Raw genomic sequence first — 20,678 nt, 5'->3', positions numbered from 1 at the left:
ATGTGCTGACCAACTAGCAAGTGTCTTCACTGACATTTTCAACCTCTCTCTGTCAGAGTCTGTCATACCACCATAGTGCCAGTGCCCAAGAACACCAAGGTAACCTGCCTAAATGACTACAGACCCGTAGCACTCACGTCTGTAGCCATGAAGTGCTTTGAAAGGCTGGTCATGGCTCACATCAACACTATCACACGGAAACCCTAGACCCACTCCAATTTGCACACCGCCCCTACAGATCCACAGATGATGCAGTCTCTATTGCACTCCACACTGCCCTTTCCCACCTGGAGAAAAGGAACACCTATGTGATAATGCTATTCATTGACTACAGCTCAGCGTTCAACACCATAGTGTCCTCAAAGCTCAACAATGAGCTAAGGTCCCTGGGACTAAACACCTCCGTCTGCAACTAGATCCTGGACTTCCTGACGGGTCGCCCCCAGGTGGTAAGGGTAGGAAACAACACATCTGCCACGCTGATCCTCAACACAAGGGCCCCTCAGGGGTGCATGCTCAGCCCCCTCCTGTTCTCCCTGTTCACTCATGACTGCACGGCCAGGCACGACTCCATCACCATTAAATTTGCCGGTGACACAACAGTGCTAGGCCTGATCACCGACAACAATGAGACAGCCTGTAGGGAGGAGGTCAGAGACCTGGCCGGGTGGTGCCAGGACAACAACCTCTCCCTCAACCTGGTCAAGACAAAGGACATGATTGTGGACTACAGGAAAAGGAGGACCGAGCACGCCTCCATTCTCATCGACAGGGCTGCAGTGGAGCAGGTTGAGAGCTTCAAGTTCCTTGGTGTCCACATCGCCAACAAACTAACATGGTCCAAGCACACCATGACAGTTGTGTAGGGGGCACGACAAAACCTATTCCCCCTCAGGAGACTGAAAAGATTTGGCATGGGTCCTGAGATCCTCAAAAGGTTATGCAGCTGCATCATCGAGAGTATCCTGACTGGTTGCGTCACTGCCTGTTATGGCAACTGCTCGGCCTCCGACCGCAAGGCACTGCAGAGGGTTGTGCGAACGGCCCAGTACATCACTGGGGCTAAGCTTCCTGCCATCCAGGACATCTATACCAGGTGGTGTCAGAGGAAGGCCCTAAAAATTGTCAGACTCCAACCACCCTAGTCATAGACTGTTCTCACTGCTACCACACGGCAAGCGGTACCATAGCTCAAAGTCTAGGTCCAAGAGGCTTCTAAACAGCTTCTACCCCCAAGCCATAATACTCCTGAACATCTAGTCAAATGGCTACCCAGACTATTCACATTGCACCCCTCCCCTCTCCACACCACTGCCACTCTCTGGTATCATCTATGTATAGTCACTTTAACTCTACCTACATGTACATACTACTTCAACTAACCTCGGCCCCCACACATTGACTCTGTACCGGCACACCCATGTAATGTAATGTAATGTAATGTAATGTAATGTATGCGTGGGGCGGCAGGGTAGCCTAGTGAAGGATGGAGCTGGATGGAGCTGGAAGGTTGCAAGTTCAAACCCCCGAGCTGACAAGGTACAAAATCTGTCGTTCTGCCCCTGAACAGGCAGTTAACACCACTGTTCCTAGGCCGTCATTGAAAATAAGAATTTGTTCTTAACTGACTTGCCTAGTAAAATAAAGGTTTAAAAAAATGCATGATTTTTACTTCTCTTTAATTACTTGTTACTTTTTTCTCTTATTCTTATCCGTATTTTTTAAAAACTGCACTGTCAGAGGCTCGTAAGTAAGCATTTCACTGTACGGTCTACACCTGGTGTATTTGGCGCATGTGACTAAAGTTTGATTTGATTTTGTCTTATGCTCTGAACATCTTCAATAATGAGACAAAATATCTCCATCTTAACTAAACAAGTTACTTATTGTTCAACAGGTGTCTCTTAAACGAGGCGATCAACTCTGGCTGATTTTCCAGCTCAACGATGAGGTACGGATATGGACTTGCTGATATCTCGTTGCGCTCTGCGATTTGTAATTAGATTTATGACCCAGTGTCTTTTCCCCCCCACATTTTTTGATTTATCAAAATTACTTTGATTTATCATACCCCTCTTTTAAGCCACCCAGTTCATTTGGCTTAAAATGATCACTAATGTACAACGCTAACCATAAAAACCAATGAATATTTGTATTTAATCTGTTGTAGCAAAAAGGCAAATTTAGTATTAGATTTAAATGCACTTGGACCAAGAAAGTCTTTGACAGAACATCACGGTTTGAAAAACGGATAAGCAGAAACACTGTCCCTTAGGCCTAGGGAGAAACGAACTGAATAAGGGCGCCAACTCTTTCATTTTCTATTTGGTGACAGAATTAATTTAGTTCTGTCTGGGAAGCATTTAGTTTATTTATGACCAGTCTGTTGTGGCGAAAAAACGAGGACACAGAAAAAGGGGCTGTCTGAATGAGTGTTTCAGCAGCTCCATCCAATGCAGCTACTTGGAAGCCTTTTTTGATCTTATCATACTGGTCATAAAACAGTTTCAGTAACACTCCTGCTGATTGAGTCCAAGTAGTGGACTTCTATTTAAGGGTCCATGATCCTGGACCATCAGACAAAGCTAGTTAATGTCAGATTTTAAAAATAGCTTTAGGTCAAGGGGCTCAACAGATTTGGCTGTCCTTTAAAACTGTCAACTGAACTCGAAATCGCACATCTTCCTTTTGTGTTCCTTCCAGTACATTCTCTTTATAATTCTGAGGGCATAATGCAACCTATTATAGTCATATTTACACCCTCTAATATGGATTATGAGTCACTTGCCATGCACCAATTTGACTCTTAACATTTCATCTTTCGAATTTGTTTATTCATTGAGCTTTGACTCTAATTACTTTTTGTTGCTATGACATGCAACCATACTGAAAGGGCTACTGCTGACTGTAACCATACAATTTCTATATCCAGGAAGTTACTCTACAGATTGAGCAGGCAACGTTACTGCTCCGCCAACAACAGATGCCTCATTTATTTCTCTAATTGGTTAAGGTTGTTTAAAAATCAATGCTGGGAATGTTTCCATGTTCAAGTACAATCTTTGCCTCGTTCGTTTCCACTTTGGAATCCGTTTGACAGTTCTTGTGTATGGGCTGTGGGCTTTGAAATGTGTTTTTGGAAGTGCAGACAGGCTGTTGAAGATTATATTGTTTGACCCATCAAACATTTCTCAGACACTTATTTTTCATCTCAAACTTTTTAGACGAGGGATGTCAAACAAATTTTGCTCTGGGGCCACATTTGGTGATCACTGAGGTCCGGATAGCCGCAGTGAAAATTGGTTATAGAATTGGTTATAGAGTATTGCTTCGACATCAAAATCTGGAGAGGAAAAAAAACATTCACTGTACACCTTTTGCAACTTTTAATACGTCCTGACTAACTTTTGTTTCTGTCTTTGAGAGATGGACACAGTGAAGCAATTATATACATGTAGGTCCATTTATCATTTCTACACAGTTTTGATGTGGCTTTAGGCCATGATTGACACCCCAATTCTTGTCAAATCAAGTCTTATGTGCCGAATACAACAGGTGTAGACTTTTTCCAACAATGCAGAATTAAAAAAATAGTTTTATCATTAAAAAAAAAGGAAATGGTAGCACAATACAATAACAAGACTATAGACAAGGAGTACCGGTACAGAGTCAATGTGCAGGGGTATGGGGTAGTTGAGATAATATGGACATGTAGGTCTGGGTAAAAGTAACTTTGCAACTAGGATAAATAATAAACAGCGTAGCAGTGTGTGTGTGTGTGTGTGTGTGTGTGTGTGTGTGTGTGTGTGTGTGTGTGTGTGTGTTGGAGTATCAGTGTAGTATGTGTGGGTAGAGTCCAGTGAATGTGCATAGAGCCAGTGCAAGAGAGTCTGTGCAAATTAAGTCTAACCTCTACACTCTAATTTTATTTAGGTTTTGATATTTACTGTATTTAGAAAAATGTAGGTATTAGTGAACCAGTTTGACTTGTTTCACTAAGCTAGGCTCTCCGAGAAGGTGACCAAATCAACATGTTCAATGATACTCTATCTCTTTACCCTTGTCGTTATCTTTCTGCAGATTTCAGTGGACCCATGTGGAACTCTTAAGACCCCTCCCCTCTACGCTCGTCTTCCATTACTAATGTGTCTTTATGGTTTTACTCCCGGGGGGGGGGGTATTCATGTAGTATGGATTTCTGGCTTCTTTTTGAAATGACAAACCAGATAGAAATGGACTTTGAATGTTTGCTCCTTTCCTTCAACCTACTTCATGTTTCATTCTAAGAAAAGGGACACTTTGAGGCTCATTTGATATGAGTGCTGTCTCCATGGTGAAGAGGTTCACAGGACTGAGATTAAATCATCACACTAGACTGCTCACAGTCTGCTTGGTTGTCTGCAGTAAAATGGTGCATTATTTATCAGGCCTTGAGTTCTACACTGCATGGTGGGAGAAGCTCACAGTCCATATGAATATCACCGTTAATGACACATGACCTAACGTTGTATGCTAACAGTGGTGCCCCCAGCTGGCATTCCAAGGTACTGTCTTGGTATGACTGCACTTCCCAAGGCTGAAGATGAGACTGAAAATGACTTGTATTGAGAGAGATTGTTATAATAGATTAATGGGCTCATCAGTGCTATTTCTATGTAAGCAGCACTAACCCATCCATCACAACACACACAGGGTTGGAGTAATGGATTACATGTTACTGAACAAAAAAACTCATCCGTTACGTTACCAGAAAAAATATTGTCATCAAATGACATCTTCCATAGATGGTTCAGAAAGGGGAAAAATTTGAGGGGAAAAATATTTGATGCCTTTCTCTTTTCTGAATGACATTCAAATCAGCAAAGTTTAACATTTGTTTCCCGCCTGAATAAGTCTGACCAGGTCAGAGACCACTATTACACACCAAATGGAAAAGAGCAGGAATAAGCATTTTGTAGGCTACAGTCCAAGCTATGTCTTCCAATGGTGTGACTGCTGTTGGCATCCAAAGATTATTCAACTTGAACAAACGCTTGGAGGTGAGGACGAAAGCAGTGGTGTAGCCTATGGACGGGGCGCTAAGGACATCACATATTATAGATGTCTACATGGCGTTGATGTGAATCACACTGCTGCTATTTGTGCCTTATATATTGTTTTGGTTGTGGATGGCTGTTCAAAAATGCATATGTGTATTTTAACCCAATGGCTGAGTTGAAGTGGGGCTTTTATTGCTCAATCTAATTGTGCTGATACAGAAAAATGCCCATAGGCCTAACGGACACATGCTCAAACTCACACAAACACTGATGCAAAAACACAAAAACTGATGCAAATTATCGAGATATCCAAGTGTCGCCAAAACAAAACGTTAAAAATAAGCCTAAAGCAAATGCAGCATATGGTATATATTTTTCAAATGCAAATAGCACTTTTAGGTAGTGTTCGAAGCATGCCATTCCATGAGAGAAGCATTTTTAAACTCAAAAGTAATGGCCCCAATCAGTTCTTCATGAAAGCAAAATCATAAACGACAGAGTAGGCTAGTAAATCCTTAACTTTTGGGTTATGCTCGGGTAAATTAAGTTGGTTAATCTATATTTCCAAGTCCTATTCTTAAAGATCAAGGTGTATAAAATGAATTGGGATGACTGGAAATCTGAGATGTTGGTTTTAATGTAAAGATATAGCCTAATCATGTCTAGTAGAAAGCAATGCATTAGAAGAAGCCTACATAACCAAATCCTACAGTAAAATGCAACATCCATTTATGGCCAGCTATAGATATCAGAACCCATGATGATTTGTCAATGGTCCTGCAGAGTCCCTTTAACTGGTCTGCCTTTGCGGACACCGACAAACTATAGCCTACAGTATTTTGTCAGCTGTGGGAAAACGGGATTGACATATTCTTAAACATATCACTGGTGCCATTTGCGCACTCTCAGTAATACACCTTTGCGGGTAGCATCTGGCAGGCTATACTTTGTTCACTTGTAAACGAAGGTTACATGTATTCGGGAATGTGGTTTATATGAGTGCGAGGCTCTGCGAGCTGCTGAACCCAGCCTCATTCTCGCGCTACAGCCCAGTCTGCAGAGCGACACGGACTGGAGAACAAACTCCCTTTCTCTCAATACAACGGATTTATACTCTTGACGATTCGCGTTGCAGTAGGCGACGAGGGCTCACCATCCTCTGCTGTACGGATTGTAAACAATGTTTCTCTTGCAGTATAGAGGTAAGGTCTAACGTGTGTTAATTTTGATACAGTATTACATTATACCAGCTCTTGTCTGCTCCTCTCGCTCTGTTATGTCCGTGGAGGTTTGCCGAATTATGTATGGCCGTTATCTCAATCGTAGAATGAATGAATGTTTTTAAAGACTAATTTCGAGGAGGACTAGGTATTTGATTACTGCAGGTCCATTTAAGTATATTACTGACGGAAGCAACATGCGAACATCTTAACGACGGTGACCAAGCTGAGGTCTTTGCGTCACTTTGTTATACCTGCTGTTCACGAGCCTAGTCGATTTGATGAGACAAAGACTACTCCTCGTTAACGTTTTTATTCACACATTGATGTTTGCTAGATTGAAATTGTGTAACCCTTCTTGTAGAATGTCTTATTGATTTCATTTAGCTTATTTTTTACAATGCATTTTGAGTAAAGTTGACAAGCGTCCTCCCAAATGCTCTTTATCTTTGGAACTGTTCTGAAATATAACACTGGTCAGTTCCGTTATTGTTTTTCCCGAAGACTGTTTTCTTGTTTCATTTAGTTAATGACCATGGTTGCTTTTTAAATCTGTCTTAAAAATAATACGTCACCAGTAGCGAACTGAAAATAGGCTACGGTCTTCATCTCATCTGTTTTTGAGAATATGCCGTTGTGCGCAAAAGTCATTCAAATGTTATGGTGAGCGCGTGCACTTTGCACTGGTTTTGCACACTGGCTTCATTCAGACTTCTTTCTAATTTATTTACTTATTTACTCATGATACATAAATAGCTGCTGGTAAATGGAACGTTTTCCACAGTCAGTGTAATTACAGGAGAAGTAAATTGAGCCTTCAAATTAACCTGCTTACTCTGCTTCACTTTTGCGCTCTGACTCTGCTTCTTTAGACTTTTTAGCCTCTGCTGTTTCTGACCATGGAGAATTTACTCCATCTCTCACAGCCATCCAATGTTGGATAAGTGTTCGTAATTGCCGAGTTCCCTGGGACCATCAATTCGCATACAGTACAAATGCTGAAAAGGCTATAAACACAACACAGCCTATGTGTTTTCTGAAGGGGAATGATGCTGATGCTGTGCATTAAGTATGAGTTTAACTTTCTCCCCTAGGTAATTGACTTCACATGACATAAGCAATATTTTGTTTTTCTGTGCCATACATTCATTTCAGCTATGGTGACAAAATGCCTCTGGAATATTGCATACTTGCTCCCACTTTTCTTTCCATGGCCAGGGGCACAAACAGCTAGTGAGCATCTGAGTGAATCAAGGTTGATTGCTCGCTTTCAACAGGGCCGACCATGATGAAGAAAAGGTCCACCATGCACTCTGACAGACATTTACCTTCACACTGTACAGCTCCCCACTGATCAATGGAGAGGGTGTCTGCAGATTCCTCATAATGGAGGGAGAAGGAGTGAAATGGAGGGAGCAATATAGATTTGAGGAGCAATGTTTCAGAAGGATCTTTGAGATTTGAGTTCACTGTGGCCCCAGGATAATGGTGCTGTGGAATAAATTAGGGGAATACTGAATGCAGAGAAATCTTTTTTTTTGTTGCTCACAATTCAGCAGAAAGTGGAGCCATGGCTTTGGGGAAAGAGAATCGGCATAATGAAATATGAGTCAGAGATAAAGAAAGCATTTTCTCTGTGGATACCTCTGGCAGTCTTTTGGAACAGGTGTTTCAGGGGTGTACACTGCTGAAGGGGTATAAAGCACAGATCTGCTAACCTTGTTATGGTTCCTTCAGGAGGGCTTAGAGGCCCCAAAAAGAGATGGGCTCTTTCAGGGTTACTGAAATCCCAGATACTGAGTTGCTATAGATACAAGCCTCATTCCCAGTCATATTTCAGGCCGGATATGTGGCTACTGGCTATTTGCTAGTTTTTGCCGCCATGTTGTAGAGGGAGTAGTAGGATTTATGGTCTTGCCCCACTGCAAGTAGCTGTTCCAGCTACTCTATTTGGTCCCTTAAGAGTCTCTATCAGATGCATCTCAGAGAGGTGGGTTTCCCCTCTAGAAAGAACCCCCAGCTCTACTCAGTAATCATATCAGCGTTCCATCAAATCAGTGACCATTGTTTTAATAATTGATTGTCAGAAGCAATTCCTCCTCTTTCCATCAACATCTTTATTCTATTTCCCCCAACTTCCATCTCAGCCTGATAATGGACACAGAGTGAACCCCTACCCAGAGAAGCTTTTAAACTTGCATTCCCCCCCAAGGTCAAGACTTTTTAAAGTATTTTGGGCTGATGAATCTCTCTCTGCTCTTAAGACTTTGAGAGATCATGTTCGGTCTTAGAAAACTGGTCAAGTTCATCATTTAATTGCAAAGTAATGCATTTTTATTGTTGTCTGAATTTTTATTTGAAATACTATTCAACAGTAATTACATCAAATTGATTACGTTGACCAACAATTACCTCTTTTAGGGGGTAGGCTAGTCAAGCGAGATCGTACTCTGTCTGAATTTGTTTATCTTACTGATTTAGAAAGTCTAAGCATAGGGACTTAATATAATTCCAATACTTCCCTGATCCAAAGCTCATTTGAATGCACCTGGCCTCCTATATTAGAAAGTAAATAATATACACTGCTCAAAAAAATAAAGGGAACACTTAAACAACACAATGTAACTCCAAGTCAATCACACTTCTGTGAAATCAAACTGTTCACTTAGGAAGCAACACTGATTGACAATAAATTTCACATGCTGTTGTGCAAATGGAATAGACAACAGGTGGAAATTATAGGCAATTAGCAAGACACCCCAATAAAGGAGTGGTTCTGCAGGTGGTGACCACAGACCACTTCTCAGTTCCTATGCTTCCTGGCTGATGTTTTGGTCACTTTTGAATGCTGGCGGTGCTTTCACTCTAGTGGTAGCATGAGACGGAGTCTACAACCCACACAAGTGGCTCAGGCAGTGCAGCTCATCCAGGATGGCACATCAATGCGCGCTGTGGTGAGAAGGTTTGCTGTGTCTGTCAGTGTAGTGTCCAGAGCATGGAGGCGCTACCAGGCGACAGGCCAGTACATCAGGAGAAGTGGAGGAGGCCGTAGGAGGGCAACAACCCAGCAGCAGGACCTCCGCCTTTGTGCAAGGAGGAGCATGAGGAGCACTGCCAGAGCCCTGCAAAATGACCTCCAGCAGGCCACAAATGTGCATGTGTCTGCTCAAACGGTCAGAAACAGACTCCATGAGGGTGGTATGAGGGCCCGCCGTCCACAGGTGGGAGTTGTGCTTACAGCCCAACACCGTGCAGGACGTTTGGCATTTGCCAGAAAACACCAAGACAGAGTCTGGAGACGCCGTGGAGAACGTTCTGCTGCCTGCAACATCCTCCAGCATGACCGGTTTGGCGGTGGGTCACTCATGATGTGGGGTGGCATTTCTTTGGGGGGGTGCACAGCCCTCCATGTGCTCGCCAGAGGTAGCCTGACTGCCATTAGATACCGAGATGAGATCCTCAGGACCTTTGTGAGACCATATGCTGGTGCGGTTGTCCCTGGGTTCCTCCTAATCCAAGACAATGCTAGACCTCATGTGGCTGGAGTGTGTCAGCAGTTCCTGCAAGAGGAAGGCATTGATGCTATGGACTGGGCCTGCCCATTCCCCAGACCTGAATCCAATTGAGCACATCTGGGACATCATGTCTTGCTCCATCAACCAGACTGCACCACAGACTGTCCAGGAGTTGGCGGATGCTTTAGTCCAGGTCTGGGAGGAGATCCCTCAGGAGACCATCCGCCACCTCATCAGAAGCATGCCCAGGCGTTGAAGGGAGGTCATACAGGCACGTGGAGGCCACATAGGCACGTGGAGGCCACACACACTACTGAGCCTCATTTAGACTTGTTTTAAGGACATTACATCAAAGTTGGATCAGCCTGTAGTGTGGTTTTCCACTTTAATTTTGAGTGTGACTCCAAATCCAGACCTCCATGGGTTGATACATTTGATAATTGATAATTATTGATTATTTATGTGTGATTTTTTTTGTCAGCACATTCAACTATGTAAAGAAAAAAGTATTTAATAAGAATATTTCATTCATTCAGATCTAGGATGTGTTATTTTAGTGTTCCCTTTATTTTTTTGAGCAGTGCATAATAATAAGAATGCCTTTCCGCTGTTTTGCTGTAACTGAGTTTCTTGTTTTCATACTGCTCTCCTCACGGTGGACAGGTATGCAGATTTTCCACTTCTCCAGCTCTGTGGATTGACTAATTGAAAGATGTGGTATCCAGGGCTGAGGAACGATGTAACTGATCATTGCTAATGCAACAAACCCTGCTTTATCCCTGATAAGGAGACTCTCACTGTTTTGTGCCCTGCTGGGTAAGCGATCTGAGGACAATTTTTACACTGTTGTGTTTCCTGTCAGAGGAGGTGATGTTTAACTATGATGTGAGTAGTTACATATCTTCTCTGCCAGTTTCATGCTCCCAGTGGAAATGAGATGTAAATATGGAAACAATTAAACTAAAATTCAATTTCAGCAGGTGCTGTTAAAGTAATGTTTGTTTTCTGATTTACTGGATTGAGCGTCATCTAACTACTGTGGAGATAGCATCACAATCCTTGGACTACCCACCTACTGCTCAGTAGCCTACACTCAACATATCACAATGAACTTATATGGCCTTCCAGAAACCATCATCAAAAGACCAATTTCCAAGCATCATAGCAGAGTTTCAAAGCACCCAATGGGAAAAATATGTGTTGGTTTCAGTAATACATTTTTACTGGACACTTCATTTGTTTTTCAAGTTCTTGTCTCGAGGGGTGCCAGACGTATATTATTGTGGTGATATCATTCATTGAGCCCTTCCCCATCTGTTGAGCCGATGTTGTAGATTTTGTTGCAATAACGTAATTAAGATTCTCAATGCCTCACCAGTCTTGCTCAATCTGTCGGTTTCCGGTGTAATAGTTGTTTTACTTCCTTTGTTCCGATATCTGTGTCGGGTAGAAAACCGATCTGGGTCGACCTGATTGTTCAGCCGTGTGGGCCAGGCTATTCCAGATAAGCGATTCAGGAGAGAACTGGGTTTTTGTGTAACTGGAATTGGTTCAGTTGAAGGGTGTGTAGGAGTGTGTGGCAGTCAGATCCCTGAGAGCAACAGCAGTCAGCCAGCTACTCGTCTGGTGTAAAGCAGTGAGAGCGGCATGTCTGTCTGGGAAGGGAACGTTTCAGGATCAACTCTGGGGCTCTGTGGAGCACAAAAAACACCTGATTGAGGGAGGCCTCTGTACTCAAGCACTTTGAGCCCCAGATTTGGGCTCAGGTCTCTGCAGTAGGGTTAGTGGGATAGAGACATATTGCTATTGAATAAGACAGAATTGAGGCTGTATAGCTATAGTTTAAAACCTTACTGAAGGTCTCACTGAGGAGGATGGAGGGAGATGAACTTTTCATCAGGGAGGATCATCTTCTCTGCTCCAATGGAACCGCTCTGCATCTCTTTTAGGGTTGTAATGGTTCACCAATCCCATGGTTCGGTACTCATTGCGGTTTTGGGGTCGCGGTTCGGTTACCGTACAGCAGGAAAATTAAATGCCAACCGTAGTTAATTGTTGTTTATTTGGCAAAAAAACACTAAACTCAAACACCCTATTTTTGGCTTAGGTCCAGCTTCTGTGATGTTTTGTTTTGTGAACAGGATTATGTTTGGCCTCTTAAGTAGAGGTCTTCGCAGGTCTAAAAGTTTGATGTGTTCCGAAATGGACCTGTGGTTTTCCCACCCGGACCCTATATGCATACAATTATTTAATATACAGATAAACCTGTTTTGATCCAGACCTAGTCCAATCCGAGCGAGGGAAGCAGCAGAAAATTATAAAGCTACCTTTTTTTATTAACTAGAGCTGATAAAGCTTGAGGGAGAGTTGCCACTCTAGCAGGCGGAGGGGCCTTGCATTGTCAACTCGGAGATATTATAGAAAGGAGGAGTTTGGAATCCCATTGGGCAATGAATGTAGAAATGTACAATGCCCTACACGGCAGACTGTCGACCAATCACTTCACATTGTCATCCTGCATCACACGGTTTCTAAGCTAATCGACACGCAACCTTTCTCAAAGTCTGGGTACGAGTTAAGAAACCTACCTATTTTCCTCAAAGTATCTCATCTCTGGAAAATGTTGTAGTATTGTAATTCTTGTTGACAAAATTCATGCTTATGTTGAGTTTTTGATCTAGCACCCAATTGACTCCCATGCACTCCTTGAAGGAGAGCTCTCTCTGTATCAGTATCTCCCAGAATGCACCACACACGGTCCATTGACGATTCATGGGCAATATACACAATGGGTGTTAATACAATTCTAAGGGAGTTTCCCATCTCCTCAAATGTACAATGCCTTCAAAGTATTCAAACCCCTTGACTTATTCCACATCTTGTTGTTACAGCCTGAATTCAAAATGGATTAAATACGCCAAAATGACACCCCTGAGTCAATACTTTGTAGACGCACCTTTGGCAGCAATTACAGCTGTGAGTCTTTCTGTTTAAGTCTATTAGCATTCCACACCTGGATTGTGCATTGCATTGTCGATTATTCTTTTCAAAAGTTCTTCAAGCTCTGACATGAGTTTTTTGATCATTGCTAGACATCCTTTTTCAGGTAGATTTAAGTCAAAACTGTGACTCGGTCACTCAGGAACATTCACCATCTTGGTAAGCAACTCCAGTGTAGATTTGGTCTTGTGTTTTAGGTTATTGTCATGCTGAAAGGTGAATTCATCTCCCAATGTGTGGTGGAAAGCAGACTAAACCAGGTTTTCCTCTAGGATTTGCCTGTGCTCAGCTCCATTCTGTTTCTTTTTTATCTTGGAAAAACTCCCCAGTCCTTAACGATTACAAGCATACCCATAACATCATGCAGCCACCACTATGCTTGAAAATATGGGTAGTGGTACTCAGTAATGTGTTGTATTGGATTTGTATTCAGGACAAGAAGTGAATTGATTTGCCACATTCTATGCAGTATTACTTTAGTGCCTTGTTGCAAACGGGATGCATGTTTTGAAATGTTTTTATTCTGCACTGGCTTCTTTTTCAGTGGTCTCTCCAGAGATAAAGTGAACCCAAGTTTTTGTTGTTGCTCATGCACTTTTTCCCTTCCCAACACTGCCAGGAAAAACAATTTGAAGTAGCACAGCATGTCATGATGAATCACCAGAGGGGTGCAAGACACTACATCTCTGAGTGCGCCTGTGTATCCCTCCACTGACTCTGAGAAGGTACCCGCATATAACTGCTCAGATCATAGGGGGAAAAAATCACCTATTCTTTACCAATGTCTCATTGGATGATTAATTTGCAACCAATTCACATTTTCACAAAGGTTGCATTTTGCATGAGTATTATCTGTTTGACGAATGACGAATTGCTATAATTATGCATGCTCATTTAGTAGAGTAATATATTGTGGAGCATAGCACAGATTTAAAGGCCAAGTGCAGTCAAATAGATGTTCCTGTGTGTTATGTATATTTCCACACAGTGGTTGGAATGATACAGTGGAATTGATTCCCTGGAATTTCAGCCTGTTTTGGTTGGATGGAGTTTTGGCCTTCCATGGTGACATCAGCAGGTGGTAAAATAGTCAATAGACTAAAAAGAAAGTGGCTTCCAAACTTCTTTGCCAATAACAGCTAGTTTTCAGTTTCCCCTCCCCACTTAGACCATTCAGACAGTTCTAGCAAAATTGCTTAAGAAAGTGCTCTTTGCTTAGAAGTTATTTTTGTTTCTTTTTGACCATTTTAATTTAAATTAATCACAATAAAGTACTTAATTCTGAGAAATGATTTAATATCGAGTTAGAAATGGCTGCATTGTACCTTTTTAATTCTCTTGACCTATTCTTGTCTCATCACATTGACATGTTGAGCAAGGAGGAAGCGGAGGTTGTGGTTCAGTGGTTAGGTCCAGGGAACTGAGTTGTCCACTGAGATTGCCTGTCTGGAAAGCAGCCATCATTCTACAGTAATAGAGATGGAGAGCCTAGATCTCCATCGCCCCTGGTTTAGAAGGGAGAAAAAGCTTTCAGGAAAAAAATGTCAAGTAATGAAAAGCAAAATGGCACCGGAAAAATGGCTGCATCATGAACCAGAATGCGTTATTAATAGAATAGCAGAGATGCTCTCAGGATGTGTTCAGTCTACAGGGGCGTTGTGGCATTGAATGAAGGACATCTCGCTCTCTTTATTTTCCTTTGGGAAATCAGTTGTCTCCATGAACTGTTAGCAAACAAGACTTAGAACACATTTACATCAAAGGTTCTGTTTACCTCACTGCTCTGTGAATGTTCAGACGAGAGTGAACCACAGAACTCTAGTGCCCGGTAGTTTTCCATTTGCTTCAGAAGGTATTTGCGTTGAATCTTATTTGGTGTTAACACACACACGTCTACCTACCCCCACTGTGAAGGGTCTTTCATGAACATTGAAAAAGTCAAAATTCATACATTTGGAGAAGCTATGAAGGCCTCTGTGTTTGATTGAAGGCAACAGGAGCTCAATGTAAGGCCTGTACTTGCCTGTTTACTGCACCCAGCTCGGTTAATAGTGGGCTGCCTTTACTGTACAGACTAACGTTTGTTCAGCTACTTTTTTCTCTTCTTCAAGAATTAGAGGTCAGCATTTATGGGGAACTGATGCAAAACAGGTATAACTTTTCAAGGGATGAGATACAGTATGTCGCTTTCATTTGGTTGCCTGGTTTATTGCCATTTCTATTTTAGACCAGTGAAATGCATGTTGAGGTCAGCAGGATGCTTGAGGTCAAGTTCGGACCTCCCCTGGCCTGTTTCTGACTGAAGAATTGAGCCGAGGACAACTCTTTAGTTCACAACCAGTCTGATCATGTCTCTTACCATTTGTAGCCACTTGTGCAATATTGTAGATATACTACATTTGAGCTTAAGACAGCTCATTATTTCAGTTAGAAAATGTCATCTCCATTTATGAGGGCTAGATGTAATCTGTTCTGCACAATACATACTTAACTCCATTTCATTTGTAGAAAACTGCCGGTGAAGTTCTAATATCTTTGTCATCGTTAGTGGGTCAATCTCTCCACATTTATTAATTGCAGATTGAACGTTTTGGTCTCGTATAGACTCAAGCTTTGCATTTGTTTAGCTTGTGTACTCTGTCTAGTTCACAACTGACATTTGTTTACCTGTATACAACGCTCAATACCGTTCTCATTGCCATGTCATCATTAGTTCAACCTCACTTTTAGTTGATCTTTTGTGGTCCTAGTACTGTTTTGAAAACTGTGGTATTTCTTCAGAAAGCCTAAAAGGAGTTTTCTGAAAACCTGTGATGTGGAGTCCCTTTCTTTGTGTTCTGTGTTGTATCTGTTAGGCCAGTGGTTCCCAACTCCGGTCCTCGAGTATCCCCAACAACACACATTTTTAGGAGGATCTTCTTGGGGTGCTGTACTTTACTAAGGGTTTTTAGGAGGGTCCTCCTGGGGTGCTGTACTGAGGGGTTTTAGGAGGATCCTCCTGGGATGCTGTAACTGAGGGGTTTTAGGAGGATCCTCCTGGGGTGCTGTACTGAGGGGTTTTAGGAGGATCCTCCTGGGGGTGCTGTACTGAGGGGTTTTAGGAGGATCCTCCTGGGGTGCTGTACTGAGGGGTTTTAGGAGGATCCTCCTGGGGTGCTGTAACTGAGGGGTTTTAGGAGGATCCTCCTGGGGTGCTGTACTGAGGGTTTTTTAGGAGGATCCTCCTGGGGTGCTGTACTGAGGGTTTTTTAGGAGGATCCTCCTGGGGTGCTGTACTGAGGGGTTTTAGGAGGATCCTCCTGGGGTGCTGTACTGAGGGATTTTAGGAGGATCCTCCTGGGGTGCTGTACTGAGGGGTTTTAGGAGGATCCTCCTGGAGGATTTCCGGGGTTCTGCTGTTCTCTGTGGAGCACGCAGGACAGATGCTGACAACCACTGACTTAAAATCATGGCACTGAACACAGCCATTACAGAGGTAAGGTAATTGGATCCACAAATCAGCTGACGGCTCCAGGTTTATAGTGGCCCCACGTCTTTATGGGCTGTATTTCAGGGCCTGGTGGGGGAGGCTGTCGGGCGTTTTGATATATTGGGGGGCCTCAGAGCTGTTAGAGGAAACGTTGCTTGTTATGAATGAACCACACTGGAACTCAACCCAATGAATCAAGCTCTACTCTTCATCTGTTAATGACAGAGCACCTGCCCTCTATGCAAACTAAGTCTTCCCATTAGAAGTGTTTGGCTAATCTGGAATGAGGAGGCAGTTTTAGTTCCTGTATTTCTCTCAGATTCTCTAGTTTGTAGGCCTACTTCAAATGCTGGTTCATTTTGGAACACTGTCACTTCAACTGAACTGAAAGTGATTCGTATGTTTCCTGGACATGAATTGCCTAGAAAGTCTTGACCTTTATAAGGAGTGAAGACAAGTTCTGTAAGCTTGTAACAGAGAGGTGGACCGTGTTTTAGTCTTCTGTTACACCTTCCTTCCCTCTGGACTGAAAGAAGAGGTCTGAAGCAGCTCAGTGGGAGAGGATCAGCTTACCTCTACCTCTCTGCTCCTCTCTGTACCCCTATATTTTTGCCATTCACTCCCTATTTCCTTCTCTTCTTTGTGTGCAACTCATGTTTCTATAAACCTCTTCTGGTGTGTCTGTTTCCTTCTCTTTTAATGAAGGCTTTTATTTCCAGCTAATAGAAATGAGTCTTCCAGAGTCATGGACAGGTTACTGGAGAAAAGTGCGTTAGCTGGGTGAAAAGCCAAAGAACATCGCTGTGCCTTCATTTTTACATAACTCTTTTCTCCTACCTCAGAGCAACAAGTGAATGCTCTCTGAACCTAATCTATCATCCATTTTCCTCCCTCTCTTTTCCCTCTCCATCTCCTCCCTCTCTCTTTCCTGCCCCCAATAGTACAAGACAGTAGTCAGTGAGGCAGAGAACAGTGAGGATTAATTGTTTTCTGTAGGTACAGAGGGCATCAGCAGCGGTCTGCTTATTTTGGGCCCTGGTGATCCTCCATATGCTAGATGAAATCTGTTCCTCCTCTCCTGGCTTGTTAGCTTTAGCGTGTTAGCGTGCTCACTGACCAGCAGCTGCAGTGAGACAAGACAGAACTGGGCCACTCTCCAGGAGTACCACAGAGCAGTGCAGCTCAGCCCAGCCAGCAGAACCAACAGGCAACCCCCAGTTCCCATATCACACCCCCACAACCTAATGAATCCTTCTGGGAACCTTTAACTGACCCAATTCTGTTTGCCCGGAGGCAGCAAAGCCACCAGGCAGCCCTTCAGCATCCTGGGCCGTTAGTCTCTGCTTTGGAGCCGTTGTCTGAAATAGCCTTTGACTATCTCTTGAGACACACAGAGCCTTGCAGGATCCTCTCCTCTCATCATTAAAGGAAAATCACTGCTCTAAAGATGAACTCCCCAGTCAAGTTCTTCCACACCGATCTCAACACAACATTTCTGTATAGACCTCGCTTTGTGGTGGCACTCTCATGCTGAAACAGGAAAGGGCCTTCACCAAATTGTTGCCAGAGACATTAGGAAGCACAGAATCATCTAGAATGTCATTGTATGCTTTAGCGTTAATATTTCCCTTCACTGGAACTAAGGGGCTTAGCACGAACCATAAAAAAAAACATCCCAGACCATTATTCCTCATCCACCAAACTTTACAGTTGGCTCTATGCATTGAGGCAGGAAGCGTTTGCTCCTGGCACCTGCCAAACCCAGATTTGTTCGTCAGACTGTCAGATGGTGAAGCGTGATTCATCACTCCAGAGAATGCCTTTCCACTGCTCCAGAGTCCAATGGCGGTGAGCTTTACTCCACTCCAGTTGATGCTTAACATTGCGCATGGTGATCTTAGGCTTGTCTACGGCTGCTCGGCCATGATAACCCATTTAATAAAGCTTCTAACGAACACTTCTTGTGCTTGACATTGCTTCCAGAAGCAGTTTGAAACTCAGTTGTAAGTGTTGCAACCGAGGACTGATGATTTTTACCCGCTACGTGCTTCAGCACTTGGCGGTCCCGTTCTGACAGCTTGTGAGGCCTACCACTTTGCGGCTGAGCCATTGTTGCTCCTAGACATTTACATTTTACAATAACAGCACTTACAGTTGACCAGAGCAGAAATTTGACGAACTTGTTTGTTGGACACGTGACATCCTTTGACAGTGCCACGTTAAGTCACTGAGCTCTTCAGTGAGGCCATTTTACTGCCAAGGTATGTCTATTGAGATTGCATGGCTGTGCTCGATTTTATGCACCTGTCAGCAATGGATGTGGCTGAAATAACCGGATCCACTAATTCAAAGGGGTGTCCACATAATTTTGCATATATAGCTTACCTTAATAGAAATTTACTCATTGAAAGTCACCGAGTAAAATACTACTTGTGCAGAAGTTTTAAAGTATAAATAATTTCAAATTCCTTATTTTGCAAACTAGACGGCAGTCTTTAAAAATGTTACATTTACGGATAGCCAGGGGCGCAATCAACACAGCCATTATTTACAAAGTATTTGTGTTTTGTGAGTCAGCCAGATCAGAGGCTGTAGGGATGACCAGGGATGTAATCTTGATAATTGCCTGAATTGGAAAATGTTCCTAACCTGCTAAGCATTCCAAATGTAACGAGTACTTTTGGGTGTCAGGGAAAATGTATGGTAAAATTATAGTTTCTTTAGGAATGTAGTGGAGTACAAGTAAAAGTTGTCAAATATAAATAAAGTACAGATACCCCAAAGAATTACTTAGTAGTTCAAAGTATTTTTACTTAGTTACTTTCCACCATGGGCGTTACCTCATACTCTGGCCTACTATCTTTGCTGGGCCAGATGTGGCTAACTATATAATAAATGTCCCTGAAGGCCACTGTATGGTGACGGTGCTGATTTAAAGGGTAAACAGCAGAGAAAGAACCTGATTGATGGAGATGGATGGCAAAGTCTGATTGGAGAGATGTAGGATGCTGATTAAAAAACATAGCAACCCCTAATTCTAGCAGGATTTGCTCCATAAAGAGGGTCAAGCAATCTCTGTTCATACAAATTAATCCTCCATCTCACTCAACTTCACTGTTTTATAGCAGAGTTCTTAGGTCTTGATTATATCCCTCAGCCATAACTGAACTTTGAGCATTACAATATGGTAGGCCCAGTTGAATGTAGGCCCAGTTGAATGTAGGCCCAGTTGAATGTAGGCCCGGTTGAATGTAGGCCCGGTTGAATGTAGGCCCGGTTGAATGTAGGCCCGGTTGAATGTAGGCCCGGTTGAATGTAGGCCCGGTTGAATGTAGGCCCGGTTAAATGTAGGCCCGGTTGAATGTTGCCCCGGTGGGCCTAGTTGAATGTTGCCCCCCGGTGGGCCTTGTTGAATGTTGCCCCGGTGGGCCTTGTTGAATGACTTAAACACATACAGATCCACCAGTTAAACATAATATCAATGATGCTGCTTTCAGCTCACAACAGATCATGTGCTCAGTAGATCTACTTTGGTCTTAACAGGAGCCATAGAGATCAGTAGTCTATCTTTTTTTTTTTTTTTTCCTCTTTTTTTCTTGGTGAATTTTACCCCTTTTTTCTCCCCAATTTCATGGTATCCAATTGTTGTAGTAGCTACTATCTTGTCTCATCACTACAACTTGGTTAGCGCTCACTGCGCCCGGCCCGCCACAGGAGTCGCTGGTGCGCGATGAGACAAGGACATCCCTACCGACCAAGCCCTCCTTAACCCGGACGACGCTGCGTCGCCCCACGGACCTCCCGGTCGCGGCCGGTTACGACAGAGCCTGGGCGCGAACCCAGGGACTCTGATGGCACAGCTGGCGCTGCAGTACAGCGCCCTCAACCACTGCGCCACCCGGGAGGCCAGTAGACTATCTTAACTATGAAGCACATGTTTGCTACAAGATCTTAGGGTATCCAGTGATTTGTTTTATTAGTAGTATACCTATTAGCAGTTATACAACATTTTCTGTTAATGTTAGTTTTTTTCAGTTATTATTAGACAGTTTCTATATTCTTATTACTAGGTATTTTGTTTTTAAATTTGGACCCTCTTGGGCTCCAGAGTGGCTCGGCGGTCTAAGGTACAGCATCTCAGTGCTAGTGGCATCACTACAGACCCTGGTTCACAACCGGCTGTGATTGGGAGTCCCATAGTGCGGCGCACAATTGGCCCAGTGTCATCCGGCTTAGGGTTTGGCTGGGGTAGGCCGTCACTGCAAATAAGAATTTGTTCTCAACTGACTTTTAAACAAACAAAAAAAAAACAAGATGTGCAGTAAAAGATTTTATGTTGCAACATTTAAAATAAATTCCCTTTCTTGGTCAGTAAGTAAAAAATATACACTAATGCTTCCTCTAAGATTTTCTTTCTTTCAATGCAATGGTTTTC

At 43.0% G+C, this 20,678-nt stretch overlaps 1 protein-coding gene across 3 annotated transcripts in view; it reads left to right on the top strand.

Annotated features, from left to right (window-relative positions):
* Nucleotides 1-20,678, top strand: part of LOC123993582 (ecto-NOX disulfide-thiol exchanger 2-like) — a 345,502-nt gene that overhangs the window by 139,421 nt on the left and 185,403 nt on the right. Inside the window, exon 1 of one of the 3 annotated variants that reach the window (XM_046295900.1) lies at nt 6,068-6,241. The exons of the other annotated variants lie outside the window; for them this stretch is intronic. Coding sequence (XP_046151856.1) covers nt 6,220-6,241 — 22 coding nt within the window. The 5' untranslated portion in view covers nt 6,068-6,219. Of the gene's footprint in view, nt 1-6,067; nt 6,242-20,678 lie in introns of those variants that run through there. 3 annotated transcript variants of the gene reach the window in all.

The sequence above is a fragment of the Oncorhynchus gorbuscha genome, linkage group LG13 (assembly GCF_021184085.1).
Source record: "Oncorhynchus gorbuscha isolate QuinsamMale2020 ecotype Even-year linkage group LG13, OgorEven_v1.0, whole genome shotgun sequence".
Classification (NCBI taxonomy): domain Eukaryota; kingdom Metazoa; phylum Chordata; class Actinopteri; order Salmoniformes; family Salmonidae; genus Oncorhynchus; species Oncorhynchus gorbuscha.
Note: the sequence above shows the minus strand (reverse complement) of the source record. Positions and strands in the feature narration are given on the sequence as shown.